Here is a 21,368-nt window from a genome sequence, read left to right as displayed (position 1 = left end):
GGCCAGTTTTGTATTCGTTACCCTATCAATTGAGGTTATGATTTGGGGAGTGTACGCTGATCCTAGACCTGCGCCCGAGCAACTGTTACCCAGTGCTATTCTTTAAATAGGGCCCCTGGTGTCACTTCAGTATCGGTAGCGCCACTTTCGGTAGCGCACACAGGGCGATTGAACGCCGGTTGGTGGCACCGTTTTTTTGTTGTTGAAAATGGAACGAAAAGTAGCTCGAGAATTTAGGCACAAGGTAATAATTTAATAATTTAATATTTGCCTAATGTGGTAAGTAAAGCAATTTATGTTATGTAAAGCAATTGGTGTTTCACTTCTCTTTGGCTGTTATCACTGTATGGTGTACTCTGAACCCTGTTGGGGTAACGCTTTTACACAGCTGCCTTTACATTTAATATGTCTTGATAGGTATTGAGAACTAATTAGTATAGGACTAACATATGTTTTGTCTTCGATTTTTATTGCATTGTTTCATTCTTTATTTCTCAATTGTGAAATTAGACTTTTTCTGTGTTAAACAACTTCATTCTCTGTATGATTACAACGTTGCTCCCTCATATGTAAGGATATTTAATTTCATATATTCCTTTTAAACACTGTATGTGTGTATGTGCTATACAGTAACATACATTTAGATTGTCTGAAGAGTCTGTACAGGTAAGCCAGGCTACAGTATTTCATGATGACTTATGTCACTTATGTCATGTGTTGCCGTTCTTGATTGGTTAGTCATTGTGCATTGTGTGTATTGCAGAAAGTTCTTCTGGGTTTTCCAACATATTTTTTGTTTGTTGGTCATTTATGATCCAATGATGCAAAGAAATGAAATGAAATGCAGAAGTCCAGCCACTCACACAGTGTTGTGATTCACTACAAAGAACAATAGGTGGGTTCCTGAGTGGAGCAGCATTCTAAGGCACTGCATCTCAGTGCTAGAGGCGTCACTTCAGACCCTGGTTCGATCCTGGGCTGTACCACAATCGGCCGTGATTGGGAGTCCCATAGGGCAGCGTCGTTGGGGTTAGGGTTTGGCCCGGGGTAGGCAGTCATTGTAAATAAAAATGTGTTCTTGACTAACTTGCGTAGTTAAAGAAATATAAACAAATGAATTGTAGGCATACAATTGTTCATTTCCCAAATGCAGGTTACATTATCAGGGTAATAATGTCAAAAGAGAAACTGTGTAAAGGGAACTTGATACATTTTGGTGTTTTCAGTCCTCTGTAATGTGGATCCCGAGCTATGTTGTAGGTTGTTACTGGGTCGCTCCCCTTTTGATCATTTAGACAATGTCAGGGATGTCCAGCCATGCAGAAAGGAAGGAACCATTTACAGCAGCATTTAGAGACCGAGAGAGCAGGCAGGTAGGCAGGTAGGCAGGTAGGCAGGCAGGTAGGCAGGCATGAGCAACAATGACTCATTTTATTTGTCTTTTAGTGGTGAATATAGGCTAATGTTGGATTGAAGTGGGCCCTTTCATCTCTATTATAGCTGATTTGACATTAGTGTGTGTTGTATTCACCCCTGGGCTTTGTTGGATGTTTGAGAATAAGGGAGTTTAAATGTTTAGAGATCACAAGAGAACTTCAGTTATAACATAAGCTGTGTGTTGGTCCATGTTCCTAGACTACCCAATAGTATGTGGGTGGTGCTTTATGATCGGCTTCATCAGTTTATGGGGCCAAAGTCTGCACATAGTCACATTGCTTTCCCTGTCTCTCAATGTCGAGTCAGAGAGCTTTACGACACTATAAACACACCGGCATACACCCAGCAACCTTTGCATATTTGTGCTTTTGTGCGGTAATGTGTATCTAGGTGTGTGTGTGTGTGTGTGTGTGTGTGTGTGTGTGTGTGTGTGTGTGTGTGTGTGTGTGTGTGTGTGTGTGTGTGTGTGTGTGTGGACGTGTTTAACTATGCTTGTGGGGACCAGAAGTCCCCACAAGAATAGTAAACAAACAAACATTTGACATTTTGTTAGTCCCCCCCACAAGGTCAAATGCTATTTCTAGGGTGTTTAGGGTTAGTTTAGAATTAGGGTTAGGAGCTAGAGTTTGTTTTAGTTTTTTGGTTAGGAGCCAGGGTTATGTATAAGTTTAGAATGGGACTGAATTTTGTGTCCCCTCAAGGTTATGTGTACTGTGTGTGTGTGTGTGTGTGTGTGTGTGTGTGTGAGAGACTTTTTTTGTATCAGGGTTGTACTGTAAGGTTATACTGCTCACCTCACTATTCCAAACCCCCCTCCAACCTCACCCTCCGTCTCACTCCCTCACTCCCTCTCCCCAGTCCAGTGGCATAAGAGTGGCTCCCAGCCCAGAGTCCTAGTGAGGGCCGGCCACTTCGAAGGAGAAGGGATCTAGAAAGAGGGAAAGCTACCTGGCCTTCTGTCACCAGCATCAACAATAGAATAGAGATACTATTGATGCGAACGCTTTTATGGGCACACAAACACAGCAAACATATACACACACACACACACACACACACACACACACACACACACACACACACACACACACACACACACACACACACACACACACACACACACACACACACACACACACACACACACACACACACACACACACACACACACACACACACACACACACACACACACACACACACAAAGGACCACAGCTGAGAGGGATGTGTCAGTAAGAGTCTGCAGCTTTCCCCGACTGTGGCAGCTGCTATCTTGTCTATGATAAAGACGATGACGATGATGAAGATGTCTTTGTTGTCTAGGTGGAGCTACTCATTGACAATGAGGCAGAAAAGGACTACCTGTATGATGTCCTGCGGATATACCACCAGTGAGTACCACCATCTCTGTCTGGCTTTCACATTAGTTTAGTGCTAAATTATTGACTTGTTAGTCATTTTCAGGACAAACAAGTGTCAAACATTTGTGTGTGTGTGTTGAGCTGACCTCTGACCCTCTGCTCTCTCCCTCAGGTCCATGGAGTTGTCAGTGCTGGTGGGGGACCTGAAGCTGGTCATCAACGAGCCCAGCCGCCTGCCACTGTTTGATACCATCCGGCCCCTCATTCCCCTCAAACACCAGGTGGAGTTCGACCTGCACACCCCCAAGAGGTCACGGTGAGTGGAGGGGTCGCTGCCACCCACCAGGCAGCGACCATAGACTTTAACAGTCCATAGACTTTCAATGAGATGCATTTGTCTTATACTTTCTAGTCACTCCAAGATAACGACAATGTACACTACATTGATACACAGAACTGATAACTCCTTCCTGACATCTTCCCTCTATCCCCTTCTCCCTCTCCCCCTGTCTTTCTTCTCCTTCTCCTTCTCCCTCTCCCCCTGTCTTTCTTCTCCTTCTCCCTCTCCCCCTGTCTTTCTTCTCCTTCTCCCTCTCCCCCTGTCTTTCTTCTCCTTCTCCCTCTCCCCCTGTCTTTCTTCTCCTTCTCCCTCTCCCCCTGTCTTTCTTCTCCTCCTTCCTCTCCCCCTGTCTTTCTTCTCCTCCTTCCTCTCCCCCTGTCTTTCTTCTCCTTCTCCCCCCTGTCTTTCTTCTCCTTCCCTCCCCCTGTCTTTCTTCTCCTTCTCCCTCTCCCCCTGTCTTTCTTCTCTGTCTTCTTCCCTCTCCCCCTGTCTTTCTTCTCCTTCTCCCTCCCCCTGTCTTTCTTCTCCTTCTCCCTCTCCCCTGTCTTTCTTCTCCTTCTCCCTCTCCCCCTGTCTTTCTTCTCCCTCTCCCCCTGTCTTTCTTCTCCTTCTCCCTCCCCTGTCTTTCTTCTCCTTCTCCCTCTCCCCTGTCTTTCTTCTCCTTCTCCCTCTCCCCCTGTCTTTCTTCTCCTTCTCCCTCTCCCCCCTGTCTTTCTTCTCCCTCTCCCCCTGTCTTTCTTCTCCTTCTCCCTCTCCCCCTGTCTTTCTTCTCCTTCTCCCTCTCCCCCTGTCTTTCTTCTCCTTCTCCCTCTCCCCCTGTCTTTCTTCTCCTTCTCCCTCTCCCCCTGTCTTTCTTCTCCTTCTCCCTCTCCCCCTGTCTTTCTTCTCCTTCTCCCTCTCCCCCTGTCTTTCTTCTCCTTCTCCCTCTCCCCCTGTCTTTCTTCTCCTTCTCCCTCTCCCCCTGTCTTTCTTCTCCTTCTCCCTCTCCCCTGTCTTTCTTCTCCTTCTCCCTCTCCCCCTGTCTTTCTTCTCCTTCTCCCTCTCCCCCTGTCTTTCTTCTCCTTCTCCCTCTCCCCCCCTGTCTTTCTTCTCCTTCTCCCTCTCCCCCTGTCTTTCTTCTCCTTCTCCCTCTCCCCTTGTCTTTCTTCTCCTTCTCCCTCTCCCCCTGTCTTTCTTCTCCTTCTCCCCTCTCCCCTGTCTTTCTTCTCCTTCTCCCTCTCCCCTGTCTTTCTTCTCCTTCTCCCTCTCCCCCTGTCTTTCTTCTCCTTCTCCCTCTCCCCTGTCTTTCTTCTCCTTCTCCCTCTCCCCCTGTCTTTCTTCTTCTCCCTCTCCCCCTGTCTTTCTTCTCCTTCTCCCCTCCCCTGTCTTTCTTCTCCCTTTCTTCTCCTTCTCCCTCTCCCCCTGTCTTTCTTCTCCTTCTCCCTCTCCCCCTGTCTTTCTTCTCCCTCCCCCTGTCTTTCTTCTCCTTCTCCCTCCCCTGTCTTTCTTCTCCTTCTCCCTCTCCCCCTGTCTTTCTTCTCCTCTCCCCCTGTCTTTCTTCTCCTTCTCCCTCTCCCCCCTGTCTTTCTTCTCCTTCTCCCTCTCCCCCTGTCTTTCTTCTCCTTCTCCCTCTCCCCCTGTCTTTCTTCTCCTTCTCCCTCTCCCCCTGTCTTTCTTCTCCTTCTCCTCTCCCCTGTCTTTCTTCTCCTTCTCCCTCTCCCCTGTCTTTCTTCTCCTTCTCCCTCTCCCCCTGTCTTTCTTCTCCTTCTCCCTCTCCCCTGTCTTTCTTCTCCTTCTCCTTCTCCCCTGTCTTTCTTCTCCTTCTCCTTCTCCCCTGTCTTTCTTCTCCTTCTCCCTCTCCCCTGTCTTTCTTCTCCTTCTCCCTCTCCCCTGTCTTTCTTCTCCCTCCCTCTCCCCTGTCTTTCTTCTCCTTCTCCCTCTCTTCTCCCCTGTCTTTCTTCTCCTTCTCCCTCTCCCCCTGTCTTTCTTCTCCTTCTCCTTCCCTGTCTTTCTTCTCCTTCTCCCTCTCCCCCTGTCTTTCTTCTCCTTCTCCCTCTCCCCCTGTCTTTCTTCTCCTTCTCCCTCTCCCCCGCCCTGTCTTTCTTCTACCTCCTGAGGGCCTCCCCTGGAGTTCTTTGGACTTCTTCATCTCCCTCTGGAAACCCCTGTCTTTCTTCTCCTTCAATATTTCCCTAAAGAAACATTGATTAGTTACCCCCTGACTGCACCACTTTCTTGAGAAATGTCAAACGTCTTTGTATTAGTCTGCCTCTCCCTTGTCTTTGTTACATATAGTAATCAGGGTTGGGGTCAATTCCTTTGAAATTCAGTCTTCTCCTTCTCCACTCTGAAAAAAGCCCCTGTCTTTCTTCTCCTTCTCCCTCAGAGGAACCCCTGTCTTTCTTCTCCTTCTCCCTCTGGGGCCCCTTGTCTTTCTTCTCCAATCTCCTTTCTCCCCCTGTCTTTCTTCTCCTTCTCCCTCTCCCCCTGTCTTTCTTCTCCCTGTCTCCCCTCTGAGAACTCCCTCCCCAAGTCTGTCCCTCTAGAGAGACCCCTGTCCCCCCAATTCAACCCCTGTCCTGTCTTTCCTTCTCCCCAAGATTAGGAGACCTGTCCTCAAGATTAGGGAGACAGTGAGAAGGTCCTCCCCCAAGATTAGGGAGACCCTCCCTCCCCCTGTCTTTCTTCTCCTTCTCCCTCTCCCCTGATTAGGGAGACAATTCTTCTCCTGTCCTCCCTCTGAGAAGCACCCCTGTCTTTCTTCTCCTTCTCCCCCTCTGAGAAGCACCCCTGTCTTTAGGGAGACAATTCTCCCTCTCCTCCCCAAGATTGTCTTTCCTCCCCAAGATTAGGGAGACTGAGAAGCACCCCTGTCTTTCTTTCCCTGAGAAGCACCCCTGTCCTTCTCCAAGATTCTCCCCTGTCTTTCTTCTAGGGAGACAATGAGAAGCACTCCCTCTCCCCAAGATTAGGGAGACCTTCTCCTTCTCCCTCTCCCTGTCCCCCCAAGATTAGGGAGACAATGAGAAGCACTCCTTCCTCCCTCTGAGAAGCCCCCTGTCTCCCCAAGATTAGGGAGACTCCTTCCTCTCCCCAAGCCTGGACAATGAGAAGCACAGTAAGCTAAGGGAGGTGCGTCTGGATCGTACTCATCCTGAGGGCCTGGGGCTGAGCGTAAGAGGGGGCCTGGAGTTCGGCTGTGGACTCTTCATCTCACAGATCGTCAAGGATGGACAGGCTGGAAACAGTGGCCTGCAGGTGTGTGTTTCTGTTTTCATGAGGTCATGAAAGGGACAGTCTTTTCATATGATATGGTCAATATTTCCACTAGGTGGAGTAAAGAAACATTGATTAGTTACCCTTTGAGAAGCAGATTCATAGACTGCACCACTTGACTCTGTTGAGAAATGTCAAACGTCTTTGTATTAGTCATTATGCAGTTCATATGGGTATCTCTCCTTGCTGTGTTACATATAGTAATCAGGGTTGGGGTCAATTCCTTTGAAATTCCAGTCAATTCAGAAAGTAAACCCAATTCCAGTTCCACATTTTCCTAATTGAAAAAAGCATTGAAGAAAATGGAATTGGAGTTTTAGTGTTGTTCCTGAATTATATGGAGTTGAAATGGAATTGACACCAATCCTGAAACATATCACATACAGTATGCATGCATCAAATACAACCAATCAGAGGAACAAACTGCTTTGATAAAAACATCAGTTAATTTTTTAAGTACCTTCCTGTCCTTCATGAAGTAATTGAACCTGCTGTACTGTCTGGGGCGGCAGGTAGCCTAGTGGTTAAATCGTTGGACTAATGTCATGAATATTTTCCATCCCAATGATAATAACAATCGATCAATAGCTTTGACCAATCCCAGAGGTTTGTAAGACCATGGGTTTAATAATAATTAGTCAAAGACTCAGCTTATGCAAGAGGTTAGTACAGTTTATTCACTAACCAGCCGACAAAGATTAGGGAGACAATGAGAAGCACTCCCTGTCCTCCCCAAGATTAGGGAGACAATGAGAAGCACTCCCTGTCCTCCCCAAGATTAGGGAGACAATGAGAAGCACTCCCTGTCCTCCCCAAGATTAGGGAGACAATGAGAAGCACTCCCTGTCCTCCACCAAGATTAGGGAGACAATGAGAAGCACTCCCTGTCCTCCCCCAAGATTAGGGAGACAATGATAAGCACTCCCTGTCCTCCCCCAAGATTAGGGAGACAATGAGAAGCACTCCCTGTCCTCCCCCAAGATTAGGGAGACAGTGAGAAGCACTCCCTGTCCTCCCCCAAGATTAGGGAGACAATGAGAAGCACTCCCTGTCCTCCCCCAAGATTAGGGAGACTGTGAGAAGCACTCCCTGTCCTCCCCCAAGATTAGGGAGACAATGAGAAGCACTCCCTGTCCTCCCCCAAGATTAGGGAGACAATGAGAAGCACTCCCTGTCCTCCCCCAAGATTAGGGAGACAATGAGAAGCACTCCCTGTCCTCCACCAAGATTAGGGAGACAATGAGAAGCACTCCCTGTCCTCCCCAAGATTAGGGAGACAATGATAAGCACTCCCTGTCCTCCCCCAAGATTAGGGAGACAATGAGAAGCACTCCCTGTCCTCCCCAAGATTAGGGAGACAATGAGAAGCACTCCCTGTCCTCCCCCAAGATTAGGGAGACAATGAGAAGCACTCCCTGTCCTCCCCCAAGATTAGGGAGACAATGAGAAGCACTCCCTGTCCTCCCCAAGATTAGGAGACAATGAGAAGCACTCCCTGTCCTCCCCAAGATTAGGGAGACAATGAGAAGCACTCCCTGTCCTCCCCAAGATTAATGGAGACTGTCCTCCCCAAGATTAGAAGCACTCCCTGTCCTCCCCCAAGACTCCCTGTCCTCCCCCAAGATTAGGGAGACAATGAGAAGCACTCCCTGTCCTCCCCAAGATTAGGAGACAAGATTAGGGAGACAATGAGAAGCACTCCCTGTCCTCCCCCAAGATTAGGGAGACAGTGAGAAGCACTCCCTGTCCTCCCCCAAGATTAGGGAGACTGTGAGAAGCACTCCCTGTCCTCCCCCAAGATTAGGGAGACAATGAGAAGCACTCCCTGTCCTCCCCCAAGATTAGGGAGACAATGAGAAGCACTCCCTGTCCTCCCCCAAGATTAGGGAGACAATGAGAAGCACTCCCTGTCCTCCCCCAAGATTAGGGAGACAATGAGAAGCACTCCCTGTCCTCCCCCAAGATTAGGGAGACAATGAGAAGCACTCCCTGTCCTCCCCCAAGATTAGGGAGACTGTGAGAAGCACTCCCTGTCCTCCCCCAAGATTAGGGAGACAATGAGAAGCACTCCCTGTCCTCCCCAAGATTAGGGAGACAATGAGAAGCACTCCCTGTCCTCCCCCAAGATTAGGGAGACTGTGAGAAGCACTCCCTGTCCTCCCCAAGATTAGGGAGACCGTGAGAAGCACTCCCTGTCCTCCCCAAGATTACTGTGAGGAGACTGACAATGAGAAGCACTCCCTGTCCTCCCCAAGATTAGGGAGACAATGAGAAGCACTCCCTGTCCTCCCCAAGATTAGGGAGACAATGAGAAGCACTCCCTGTCCTCCCCAAGATTAGGGAGACAATGAGAAGCACTCCCTGTCCTCCACCAAGATTAGGGAGACAATGAGAAGCACTCCCTATCCTCCCCCAAGTTTAGGGAGACTGTGAGAAGCACTCCCTGTCCTCCCCGAAGATTAGGGAGACAATGAGAAGCACTCCCTGTCCACCCCCAAGATTAGGGAGACAATGAGAAGCACTCCCTGTCCTCCCCCAAGATTAGGGAGACTGTGAGAAGCACTCCCTGTCCTCCCCCAAGATTAGGGAGACAATGAGAAGCACTCACTGTCCTCCCCCAAGATTAGGGAGACCGTGAGAAGCACTCCCTGTCCTCCCCCAAGATTAGGAGAGACACTCCCTGTCCTCCCCAAGATTAGGGAGACAATGAGAAGCACTCCCTGTCCTCCCCAAGATTAGGGAGACTGTGAGAAGCACTCCCTGTCCTCCCCAAGATTAGGGAGACGTGAGAAGCACTCCCTGTCCTCCCCAAGTTTAGGAGACTGTCCTCCCCCAATTTTGAGAAGCACTCCCTGTCCTCCCCCAAGATTAGGGAGACAATGAGAAGCACTCCCTGTCCTCCCCCAAGATTAGGGAGACTGTGAGAAGCACTCCCTGTCCTCCCCCAAGATTAGGGAGACAATGAGAAGCACTCCCTGTCCTCCCCCAAGATTAGGGAGACTGTGAGAAGCACTCCCTGTCCTCCCCCAAGATTAGGGAGACTGTGAGAAGCACTCCCTGTCCTCCCCCAAGATTAGGGAGACTGTGAGAAGCACTCCCTGTCCTCCCCCAAGATTAGGGAGACCGTGAGAAGCACTCCCTGTCCTCCCCCAAGATTAGGGAGACTGTGAGAAGTACTCCCTGCCCTCTCCCAATCTCCCAGCCCAGCCAGGTCAGCACCGAATTTTGCTCAGACAGTCTGTGTTTAAGATACTATAAATAATATATTGTACAGATATATTGTTTTACCCTAATTCTGACTAAAACTACACACATCATTAATTATACTTTTACTGACTATAATCAATTTTGTACAATGATATGGTTTCAGGGTGGAATATTCTAATCATTAATTTAAACATATAAATTCCATCAACTAATAACCGAAAGGTTGCAAGATTGAATCCCCGAGCTGACAAGGTAAAAATCTGTCATTCTGCCCCTGAACCAGGCAGTTAACCCACTGTTCCTAGGCTGTCATTGAAAATAAGAATTTATTCTTAACTGACTTGCCTAGTTAAATAAAGATAAAATAAAATACTGTAGTTATTTCCCTCAGCCAGCACGACAGATGTCCCACACTCCCATTAGCTCTGGTAACCAGTGACACAAATTGACACACCACTACTGAGGTGACACAGCCATCCTGTCTGGCACCTGGAGAAAAAAATATTCTGAGACTCATCCTTACCCAGTGAGCACAAGACTTTGAAAATATGCATGGAGGGTGGAGGGGTTGTTGTCAGACATCTGAAGAGAAGCAAACACACAATGCCTTAACACTCAGAGAAATGTAGCCCATAAAACATGATGGTCGTCGTAACGTCTGACCTGTGTGACCTCCAGATGGGAGATGAGATTGTACGCATCAATGGATACTCCATTTCTTCCTGTATCCACGAGGAAGTCATCAACCTCATCAAGACCAAGAAGACCGTGTCGCTCAAAGTCAGGCGTAAGTTCACCCATCCCATTCAGGGCATATCCCAATAATGTACCTATCTTTATGTCATCTAAGTAATTAGACTTCATTTTCAATTTCTGTCTCTTTGCTTCTTTTCTCTGTGCAGAGGTTGGAATGATACCAGTGAAGAGGTAGGGCTGTTTCTCTCTTGGTTGGTATTGTATTTGACAACTTTCTGTTTTAGCAAAGACGAGATGAGGTGTGAGATGAATAAAACACCAACGATATATTCTGGATAAGGGGCATCCAGGAAGCATGTGTTATGTATTTCCTGTGTCAGGTGTCCCTCACAAAACACGTTTTCAACCGATCTTAAGGTATCATCCTGGTTAAATAAAGGTTAAGTAAATACATAAATAAATATAGAATTAGATTTCTGTTCTTCTCCAGTTCCACAGAGGAGGCTTTGAAGTGGCAGTTTGTGGACCAGTTTGTGTCTGATTCTGGGGTGAGAATGAGATTCATATTCCTTTAGATGAAATATTCTCTCATATTCTTTATTCCTTTGGCCCTTCTTCATTCTCATTTTTGTAATTTAACAAACACTCTTATCCAGAGCGACCTACAAATAAATACTGTAATGCAACCAAGCACATAATTTTCTCTCTCTCTCTCTCTCTCTCTCTCTCTCTCTCTCTCTCTCTCTCTCTCTCTCTCTCTCTCTCAAAAGACGAAAAACAGTGTGGCAGGCCTGGCGTCCATGGGAGGCAAGGAGATGAAGGAGAAGAAGGTGTTCCTGAGCTTGGTGGGCACCAAGGGCATGGGCATCAGCATCTCCAGTGGCCCCACACAGCAGCCTGGTATCTATGTCAGTAACGTCAAACCTGGCTCCCTCGCTGCTGAAGTAGGACTACAGGTAAGAGTTTGGCCCTGTTTAGCGTACTGTGAACCACTATGAAATGAACATCTAGAAATGCATCACGATGATCACCTGCGCATAATAAACTCATAGTGTTTCGTCAAGATCCATGAGAAATCTTACTGGCTAGGAATTGTTTTCCGAACCATGTCGCAGAGTGTTTATGTGAGAAGATCCCATCGAGCTTGGTCCTAGTATGCTACAATGTCCCAATGTGGATTACAATAAAGTGCTGAAATGTGTGTGTGTTGCTGCATGGTTGGTATTGCGAGTTGTAATGTGTTTTGTGATGGTAGATTGGTGACCAGATCGTGGAGGTGAACAGGGTGGAATTCACTAATCTGGACCACAAAGAGGTAGGACACACAAAATGCAAACAAAGGTTTGATACCTCCAGAATACAGTTTTGCTTGGTAAATAATACAGTTTTGCTTGGTAAATAATACAGTTTTGCTTGGTAAATAATACAGTTTTGCTTGGTAAATAATACAGTTTTGCTTGGTAAATAATACAGTTTTGCTTGGTAAATAATACATTTGCTTGGTAAATAATACATTTGCTTGGTAAATAATACAGTTTTGCTTGGTAAATAATACATTTGCTTGGTAAATAATACATTTGCTTGGTAAATAATCAACTTTATTTTGTGTTTATTGCTTAGTAAAGTTTAATCTCTATTGTGTCTGCAGGCTGTCAGAGTTCTGAAGAGCAGCAGGAGTCTAACCATCACAGTTCTTTCTGGTGCTGTAAGTAGACCGTCAACTGCTACGAATAGTGCTTCCTTACAGGAATAGTCCACTCAAAAACTATATTTTTCATTTTTTTTAAATTAGTCCATTGTCAATACAGTCCCAAAAATGTTTTTTTGTCATCAGTTTTCAATATATAGCACTTTCAAGAAGCAAAGTGCAGAATGCGACATCATTATGAAGATGCAATTCCACAACTTATCTGCAGCAGCATACCCCTAACAACTTGCTAGACCCCTAATAACTTAGTATATCCATAACAATTTGCTATACCCCTAATAACATACTACAGTATACCCCTAATGACTTACTATACCCCTAACGACTTGCTAAACCCCTTATCATTTACTACGGTATACCCATAAGGACTTATTATACCCCTGACAACTTACTATACCCCTAACGACTTACTATACCCCTAATAACATACTACAGTATACCCATAATGACTTACTATACCCATAATGAATTACTATACCCCAAACGACTTACTATACCCCTAACAACCTCCTATACCCCTAATAACTTACTACAGTATACCTATAAATATTTACTATACCCCTAACGACTTTCTATACCCCTAATTACTTACTACAGTATACCCATGATGAATTACTATACCCGTTACAACTTGCTATACCCCTAACGACTTGCTATACCCCTAATGACTTACTATACCCCTAACGACTTGCTATACCCCTAATGACTTACTACAGTATACCCATAATGACTTACTTTACACATAATGACTTACTATACCCCTAACGATTTACTATACCCATAATGACTTACTTTACCCCTAACGACTTACTATACCCCTAATGACTTACTATACCCCTAACGACTTGCTATACCCCTAACAACTTACTTCAGTATACCCATAATGACTTACTTTACACATAATGACTTACTATACCCCTAACGACTTGCTATACCCGTAACAACTTACTACAGTTTACCCATAATGACTTACTATACCCGTAACAACTTACTCTACACCTAATGACTTACTATACCTCTAACAACTTACTATACCCCTAACGACTTGCTATACCCCTTAAAACATACTACAGTATACCCATAATGACTTACTTTACACATAATGACTTACTATACCGCTAGCGATTTACTATACCCATAATGACTTACTATACCTCAAACTGCTTACTATACCCCTAATGACTTACTATACCCCTAACGACTTACTATACCCCAAACGACTTACTATACCCCTAACAACCTCCCATACCCCTAATAACTTACTACAGTATGCCTATAAATATTTACTATACTCCTAATGACTTGATATACCCATAATTACTTACTACAGTATACCCATGATGAATTACTATACCTCAAACTGCTTACTATACCCCTAATGACTTACCATACCCCAAACGACTTACTATACCCCAAACGACTTGCTATACCCCCAACGACTTGCTATACCCGTAACGACTTACTACAGTATACCTATAATGACTTACTATACCCATAACAACTTACTATACCCCTAACGATTTACTATACCCTTAACGATTTACTATACCCATAACGACTTACTATACCCCTAACAACTTACTATACCCCTAACGACTTACTATACCCATAAAGACTTGCTATACCTCTATTAACTTACTACAGTTTACCCATAATGACTTACTATACCCCTATCATCTTGCTATAACACTAATTACTTATTTTACCCCTAACAACTTTCTATACCCCTAATGACTTACTATACCCCTAATGACCCCTAACAGCTTTCTATACCCCTAATGACCCCTAACAGCTTACTATACCCCTAATGACTTACTACATTATACCCATAATTACTTACTATACCCCTAATGACTTACTATACCCCTGACAACTTACTATACCCCTAATGACTTACTTCAGTATACCCATAATGACTTACTTTACACATAATGACTTACTATACCCCTAATGACTTACTATACCCCTAATGACTTACTACAGTATTCCCATAATGACTTACCTTACCCATAATGACATACTATACCCCTGACAACTTACTATACCCCTAACAACTTACTATACACCTAACAACTTACTATAGCCCTAACTACTTACTATACCCATAATGACTTGCTATACCTCTATTAACTTACTACAGTTTACCCATAATGACTTACTATACCCCAAACAACTTACTAAACATCTAATGACTTACTATATACCAAATTACTTACTATACCCCTAACAACTTGCTATACCCCTTACAACTTAATTTACCCTAACGACTTACTATACCCCTTACGACTTACTATACCCCTAACAACTTACTATACCCCTAACGACTTACTATACCCATAACGACGTACTATACCCCTAACGACTTGCTATACCGCTATTAACTTACTACAGTTGACCCATAATGACTTACTATACCCCAAATGACTTACTATAATCAAATCAAATCAAATGTATTTATATAGCCCTTCGTACATCAGCTGATATCTCAAAGTGCTGTACAGAAACCCAGCCTAAAACCCCAAACAGCAAGCAATGCAGGTGTAGAAGCACGGTGGCTAGGAAAAACTCCCTAGAAAGGCCAAAACCTAGGAAGAAACCTAGAGAGGAACCAGGCTATGTGGGGTGGCCAGTCCTCTTCTGGCTGTGCCGGGTGGAGATTATAACAGAACATGGCCAAGATGTTCAAATGTTCATAAATGACCAGCATGGTCGAATAATAATAAGGCAGAACAGTTGAAACTGGAGCAGCAGCAGTCAGGTGGACTGTGGACAGCAAGGAGTCATCATGTCAGGTCGTCCTGGGGCACGGTCCTTGGGCTCAGGTCCTCCGAGAGAGAGAAAGAAAGAAGGAGAGAATTAGAGAATGCACACTTAGATTCACACAGGACACCGAATAGGACAAGAGAAGTACTCCAGATATAACAAACTGACCCTAGCCCCCCGACACAAACTACTGCAGCATAAATACTGGAGGCTGAGACAGGAGGGGTCAGGAGACACTGTGGCCCCATCCGAGAGCACCCCCGGACAGGGCCAAACAGGAAGGATATAACCCCACCCACTTTGCCAAAGCACAGCCCCCACACCACTAGAGGGATATCTTCAACCACCAACTTACCATCCTGAGACAAGGCTGAGTATAGCCCACAAAGATCTCCGCCACGGCACAACCCAAGGGGGGCGCCAACCCAGACAGGATGACCACAACAGTGAATCAACCCACTCAGGTGACGCACCCCCTGCAGGGACGGCATGAGAGAGCCCCACTAAACCAGTGACTCAGCCCCTGTAATAGGGTTAGAGGCAGAGAATCCCAGTGGAAAGAGGGGAACCGGCCAGGCAGAGACAGCAAGGGCGGTTCGTTGCTCCAGAGCCTTTCCGTTCACCTTCCCACTCCTGGGCCAGACTACACTCAATCATATGACCCACTGAAGAGATGAGTATTCAGTAAAGACTTAAAGGTTGAGACCGAGTTTGCGTCTCTGACATGGGTAGGCAGACTGTTCCATAAAAATGGAGCTCTATAGGAGAAAGCCCTGCCTCCAGCTGTTTGCTTAGAAATTCTAGGTGTAGGTATGTACGGCAAGACCAAATTAGAGAGATAGGTAGGAGCAAGCCCATGTAATGCTTTGTAGGTTAGCAGTAAAACCTTGAAATCAGCCCTTGCTTTGACAGGAAGCCAGTGTAGAGAGGCTAGCACTGGAGTAATATGATCAAATTTTTTGGTTCTAGTCAGGATTCTAGCAGCCATATTTAGCACTAACTGAAGTTTATTTAGTGCTTTATCCGGGTAGCCGGAAAGTAGAGCATTGCAGTATTCTAACCTAGAAGTGACAAAAGCATGGATTAATTTTTCTGCATAATTTTTGGACAGAAAGTTTCTAATTTTTGCAATATTACGTAGATGGAAAAAAGCTGTCCTCCAAATGGTCTTGATATGTTCTTCAAAAGAGAGATCAGGGTCCAGAGTAACGCCGAGGTCCTTCACAGTTTTATTTGAGACGACTGTACAACCATTAAGATTAATTGTCAGATTCAACAGAAGATCTCTTTGTTTCTTGGGACCTAGAACAATCATCTCTGTTTTGTCCGAGTTTAATAGTAGAAAGTTTGGAGCCATCCACTTCCTTATGTCTGAAACACATGCTTCTAGCGAGGGCAATTTTGGGGCTTCACCATGTTTCATTGAAATGTACAGCTGTGTGTCATCCGCATAGCAGTGAAAGTTAACATTATGTTTTCGAATAACATCCCCAAGAGGTAAAATGTATAGTGAAAACAATAGTGGTCCTAAAACGGAACCTTGAGGAACACCGAAATTTACAGTTGATTTGTCAGAGGACAAACCATTCACAGAGACAAACTGATATCTTTCCGACAGATAAGATCTAAACCAGGCCAGAACATGTCCGTGTAGACCAATTTGGGTTTCCAATCTCTCCAAAAGAATGTGGTGATCGATGGTATCAAAAGCAGCACTAAGGTCTAGGAGCACGAGGACAGATGCAGAGCCTGGGTCCGATGCCATTAAAATGTCATTTACCACCTTCACAAGTGCCGTCTCAGTGCTATGATGGGGTCTAAAACCAGATTGAAGCATTTCGTATACATTGTTTGTCTTCAGGAAGGCAGTGAGTTGCTGCGCAACAGCCTTCTCTAAAATTTTTGAGAGGAATGGAAGATTCGATATAGGCCGATAGTTTTTTATATTTTCTGGGTCAAGGTTTGGCTTTTTCAAGAGAGGCTTTATTACTGCCACTTTTAGTGAGTTTGGTACACATCCAGTGGATAGAGAGCCGTTTATTATGTTCAACATAGGAGGGCCAAGCACAGGAAGCAGCTCTTTCAGTAGTTTAGTTGGAATAGGGTCCAGTATGCAGCTTGAAGGTTTAGAGGCCATGATTATTTTCATCATTGTGTCAAGAGATATAGTACTAAAACACTTGAACACTATACCCCTATCATCTTGCTATAACACTAATTACTTATTTTACCCCTAAAAACTTTCTATACCCCTAATGACTTACTATACCCATAATGACCCCTAACAGCTTTCTATACCCCTAATGACTTACTATACCCCTAATGACTTACTACAGTATTCCCATAATGACTTACTATACCCCTAATGACTTACTATACCCCCAATGACTTACTACAGTATTCCCATAATGACTTACCTTACCCATAATGACATACTATACCCCTAACAACTTACTATACCCTTAATGACTTACTACAGTATACCCATAATTACTTACTTTACCCCTAACAACTTACTATACCCCTAATGACTTATTATACCCCTAACGACTTACTATACACCTAACAACTTACTATAGCCCTAACTACTTACTATACCCCTAAAGACTTGCTATACCCCTAATGGCTTACTACAGTATATATATATATATATATATATAATACTGTAGTATATATATATCTATATATATCATTAATGTACAAGTCCAAAAATGGATGTAGCAATTGCAGATTTCCCCTTTAAGACCTGATAATGATCAATTCTCATTTCCACCTCTAGACAGCGAGTAAATTGAAAGAATAAATAGTATATGTGAATATTTTATGCGATTGTTATTCTCTTATCTCCCGCTCTCACTACATCCATCCGTGTGTTGTTATTTCCTTGTGGAATGGCACTTCCGTTCCAGTCCATCACAGATCAGTGATTGGAACACTCTTACACCCCCTTTCTGTCTGTCTGTCTGTCTGTCTGTCTGTCTGTCTGTCTGTCTGTCTGTCTGTCTGTCTGTCTGTCTGTCTGTCTGTCTGTCTGTCTGTCTGTCTGTCTGTCTCTCTGTCTCTCTGTCTCTCTGTTTGTTTGTCCCGCACAGGGCAGTGAGTTGTTTATGACAGGCGAGGAGCGTCTGGCGGTGGAGGCTCGCAGGGAGGTGGACAGACAAGAGCTGATGCAACAGAAGAGGGTTGCCCTACAGACCAACAAGATCATTAAGGAGCAGCAGGAGAAGGAGAGGCAGTGAGTGGATATTGATTGGTTGATTAAAATTGGATATTTGGTTCTACTTTTAACAATGTTTGATTCCATTGTCTTGCTGAATCTCCTCTCTACTTCAGTTTGCTCCTCAATTCATAACGAGGTAGCAGCGGATGATCCCTTACCCAAAACACCATGGAACCACACAAGTGGATATAGGGCATTCCAAATCATCAAGTGTAACTCAAAGAAGTGATCAAACATATTTCCCTTGTGGTTCTTAGAGCCAAATATTCTATAAAATCGTTTTCATGCCAAACAATGTTGGGGAGATTGGACAGAAACACTCAGAAAAAACACTTGATGATTATAGATTAGTGTATTCAGAGAGCTGAAGCTTTGCCATTTGGTGTTAAACTGATCAATGTCCTTTCGCCAAAAGTTATTGTTGTCTGTGCATATGCTTTATGCTTTATGCACACACAGAGAGAGAAAACATAGGTGCCTGACCGCCTCGATTCAGTCTTATGTAGCAAAATTTGAAACATTTTTTTTTTACATTGAATAAAAATAGAGACTCAGAGCTAGAAAATTGTAGATCTTACACTGCAGTTGAAGAACAATGGGAAAGTAATTCTGCGTTGAGAAAATGGCCCTTGAATGTTTTGATACACCTACTGGAGAGCTCTTCTTTGTTTACACCCATTCAGCATTGTTCACACCCTCTAAGCCTTGGCCCCACCCATCTCTTTAAGGATTCACATGTGAGGCCACTTGATAAACAGAGTGATTAGTTTAATAAACAACCAAAGATTTCAAGACTAAAAGTGGTGAAAGTGGTAGCCTACAATAAAGAAAAACTCCAGGTAAATATACACTTTATCGAGTCCTTTGCCTATATCCTAATCTGACTTTGGTGCAGGTCATGTTCTTCACATAACCGTCTCTGGTAAACACACACTATATCAAATCAAATCAAATGTTTATCTGTCACATGCACAGGATACAGAAGGTGCAAACAGTACAGTGAAATGGTTACTTCCATAGTAGCAATGTCAAAAACAGAAAGTGTCTAGATACAAATATTTTATAAATATATTATATTTATTAGATGACGCTTACCTGACACACTTGTCTAAATTGATGGATCATGTGAAGGAAATGTTATAACCACCTCCCAGCCACATCTAGCTAAGTGGATGGGTCACTATTGTCTGGACATGTACACATGTTCATTAATCTTGATACTACCCATCCCGCATGCGGGAGCGTAATCATAGCCTTAAACAAATTAGCATAACGCAGCGGACATAAATCTTCCTAGACAATTTTCCTATTCATGAAAATCACAAATGAAATATATTGAGACACAGCTTAGCCTTTTGTTAACCTGTTAAGTCGACCCTCTACTTTTTCGAACATTCTGTTAAAAATCGCGCAACATTTCAGCGCCCTGCTACTCAGGCCAGGAATATAGTATATGCATATGATTAGTATGTGTGGATAGAAAACACTCAGACGTTTATAAAACTGGTTAAATCACGGCTGTGACTATAACAGAACGTGCGTTTCATCGAAAAGTGCAGGAATATCTGATCACTGAAAATGGAAAAAATATCCATCCGCGAATTCAAGGAATTGTTCAAAGTGAATCGAATTAAATGAGGCCAAGGTTGCAGTGCCTACAGCTTCCACACGTTGTCTAGAGTCTTGTCATTTGATTCGCAATTGATTCTTGGTCTAACTGAATCAAGGGAATCGATTCCCTCCGGTCTCCGACCGGATGTTTTGGTCGAGCTCTCTCCAAGACATTTTTTCGAAACAGACACCTATAGAATTGACATCGCCTCCTGATGAATTGTATCGCTTATTAACGTGTACTAATACCTAAAGTTGCATTACAAAAGTATTTCGAAGTGTTTTGTGAAAGTTTATCGTCGACTTTTTGAATTTAAAAAAATGACGTTACGTTATGAAACGCTATTTTTTTCCGTTTATCACACAGTCTTCATAGATCGATATCTAGGCTATATATGGACCGATTTAGGTAATGAATGTTTTATATTTTATTTGTGCGGTTTGTGTAGCGACGACTATGCTAATTATTTTGTTTACGTCCCCTGCGGGTCTTTTGGGGTGTTACATGCTATCAGATAATAGCTTCTCATGCTTTCGCCGAAAAGCATTTTAAAAATCTGACTTGTTGCCTGGATTCACAACGAGTGTAGCTTTAATTCAATACCCTGCATGTGTATTTTAATGAACGTTTGAGTTTTAACTAATACTATTAGCATTTAGCGTAGCGCATTTGCATTTCCAGAGCTCTAGATGGGACGCCTGCGTGCCAGGTAGGACCAAGAGGTTAATCACACTGTCATCTCAGATTTTTTAAATATGCTTTACAGCCAACGCTAGACAAGCATTTGTGTAAGTTTATCAAGTTTATCATGCTATTGCTAGGCTCTGCTAGCATCAGGCAACATTTTCATGAAAATAAGAAAAGCAATCAAATTAAATCATTTACCTTTGAAGAACTTCGGATGTTTTCACTCAGGAGACTCCCAGTTAGATAGCAAATGTTCCTTTTTTCCAAAAATATTATTTTTGTAGGCGAAATAGCTCCGTTTGTTCTTCACGTTTGGCTGAGAAATCGACCGGAAAATGCAGTCACTACAACGCCAAACTTTTTTCCAAATTAGCTCCATAATATCGACAGAAACATGGCAAACGTTGTTTAGAATCCACCCTCAAGGTGTTTTTCACATATATATTCGATAATATATCCGTCGGAACAATTGGTTTCAAATAAGAACCGATTGGAAAAATGGCTACTTGTGTACTTTACGCAAGATTTTCTGCCGGAGCCATCATGTGACCACTTGCTAAATGTGGTCCCTTACGGTTATTCTTCAACATAAATGCGTAAAAAGACGTCACAATGCTGTAGACACCTTGGGGAATACGTAGAAAATGTAAGCTCATTCGTAGCTCATTCACAGCCAAGGAGTCATTGGCATGAGGCGGTTTCATTGGAATGAGGCGGCGCTTCCTGATTGGATTTTTATCTGGGTTTCGCCTGTAACATCAGTTCTGTTGCACTCACAGACAATATCTTTGAAGTTTTGGAAACGTCAGAGTGTTTTCTATCCAAAGCTGTCAATTATATGCATAGTTGAGCATCTTGTCGTGACAAAATATCCCGTTTAAAATGGGAACGTTTTTTATCCAAAAATTAAAATACTGACCCCTAGTTATAAAAGGTTAAATACAATAGATGGCCGTAATCACCCGCAGACACACCTGGCTAAATTGATGGGTCATTTACATATGTAGTCTTTTGTCTTTTGTTTAGACATGTAGCTAGCTAGATAGCTAAACAATGCACAGGCATAATCCCAACTCAAATTA

General features: G+C 43.9%; 1 protein-coding gene across 1 annotated transcript in view; it reads left to right on the top strand.

Moving 5' to 3' along the window:
• Positions 1–95: 95 nt before the first annotated feature.
• The window catches only part of LOC118358786 (harmonin-like), a 47,098-nt gene continuing 25,825 nt past the window's right edge, over positions 96–21,368 (top strand). The window contains exons 1-11 of the mRNA XM_052480697.1: positions 96–244; positions 2,761–2,828; positions 2,971–3,114; positions 6,237–6,375; positions 10,279–10,387; positions 10,503–10,527; positions 10,787–10,844; positions 11,067–11,252; positions 11,552–11,611; positions 11,945–12,001; positions 17,860–18,002. Of these exons, the coding sequence (XP_052336657.1) occupies positions 209–244; positions 2,761–2,828; positions 2,971–3,114; positions 6,237–6,375; positions 10,279–10,387; positions 10,503–10,527; positions 10,787–10,844; positions 11,067–11,252; positions 11,552–11,611; positions 11,945–12,001; positions 17,860–18,002 (1,025 nt within the window). The 5' untranslated portion in view covers positions 96–208. The remainder of the gene's footprint in view (positions 245–2,760; positions 2,829–2,970; positions 3,115–6,236; positions 6,376–10,278; positions 10,388–10,502; positions 10,528–10,786; positions 10,845–11,066; positions 11,253–11,551; positions 11,612–11,944; positions 12,002–17,859; positions 18,003–21,368) is intronic.

Source organism: Oncorhynchus keta, chromosome 26 (genome assembly GCF_023373465.1).
Source record: "Oncorhynchus keta strain PuntledgeMale-10-30-2019 chromosome 26, Oket_V2, whole genome shotgun sequence".
In the NCBI taxonomy this organism is placed as follows: Eukaryota; Metazoa; Chordata; class Actinopteri; order Salmoniformes; family Salmonidae; genus Oncorhynchus; species Oncorhynchus keta.
The sequence above is the reverse complement of the archived record's forward strand: the minus strand, read 5'-3'. Positions and strand labels throughout refer to the sequence as shown.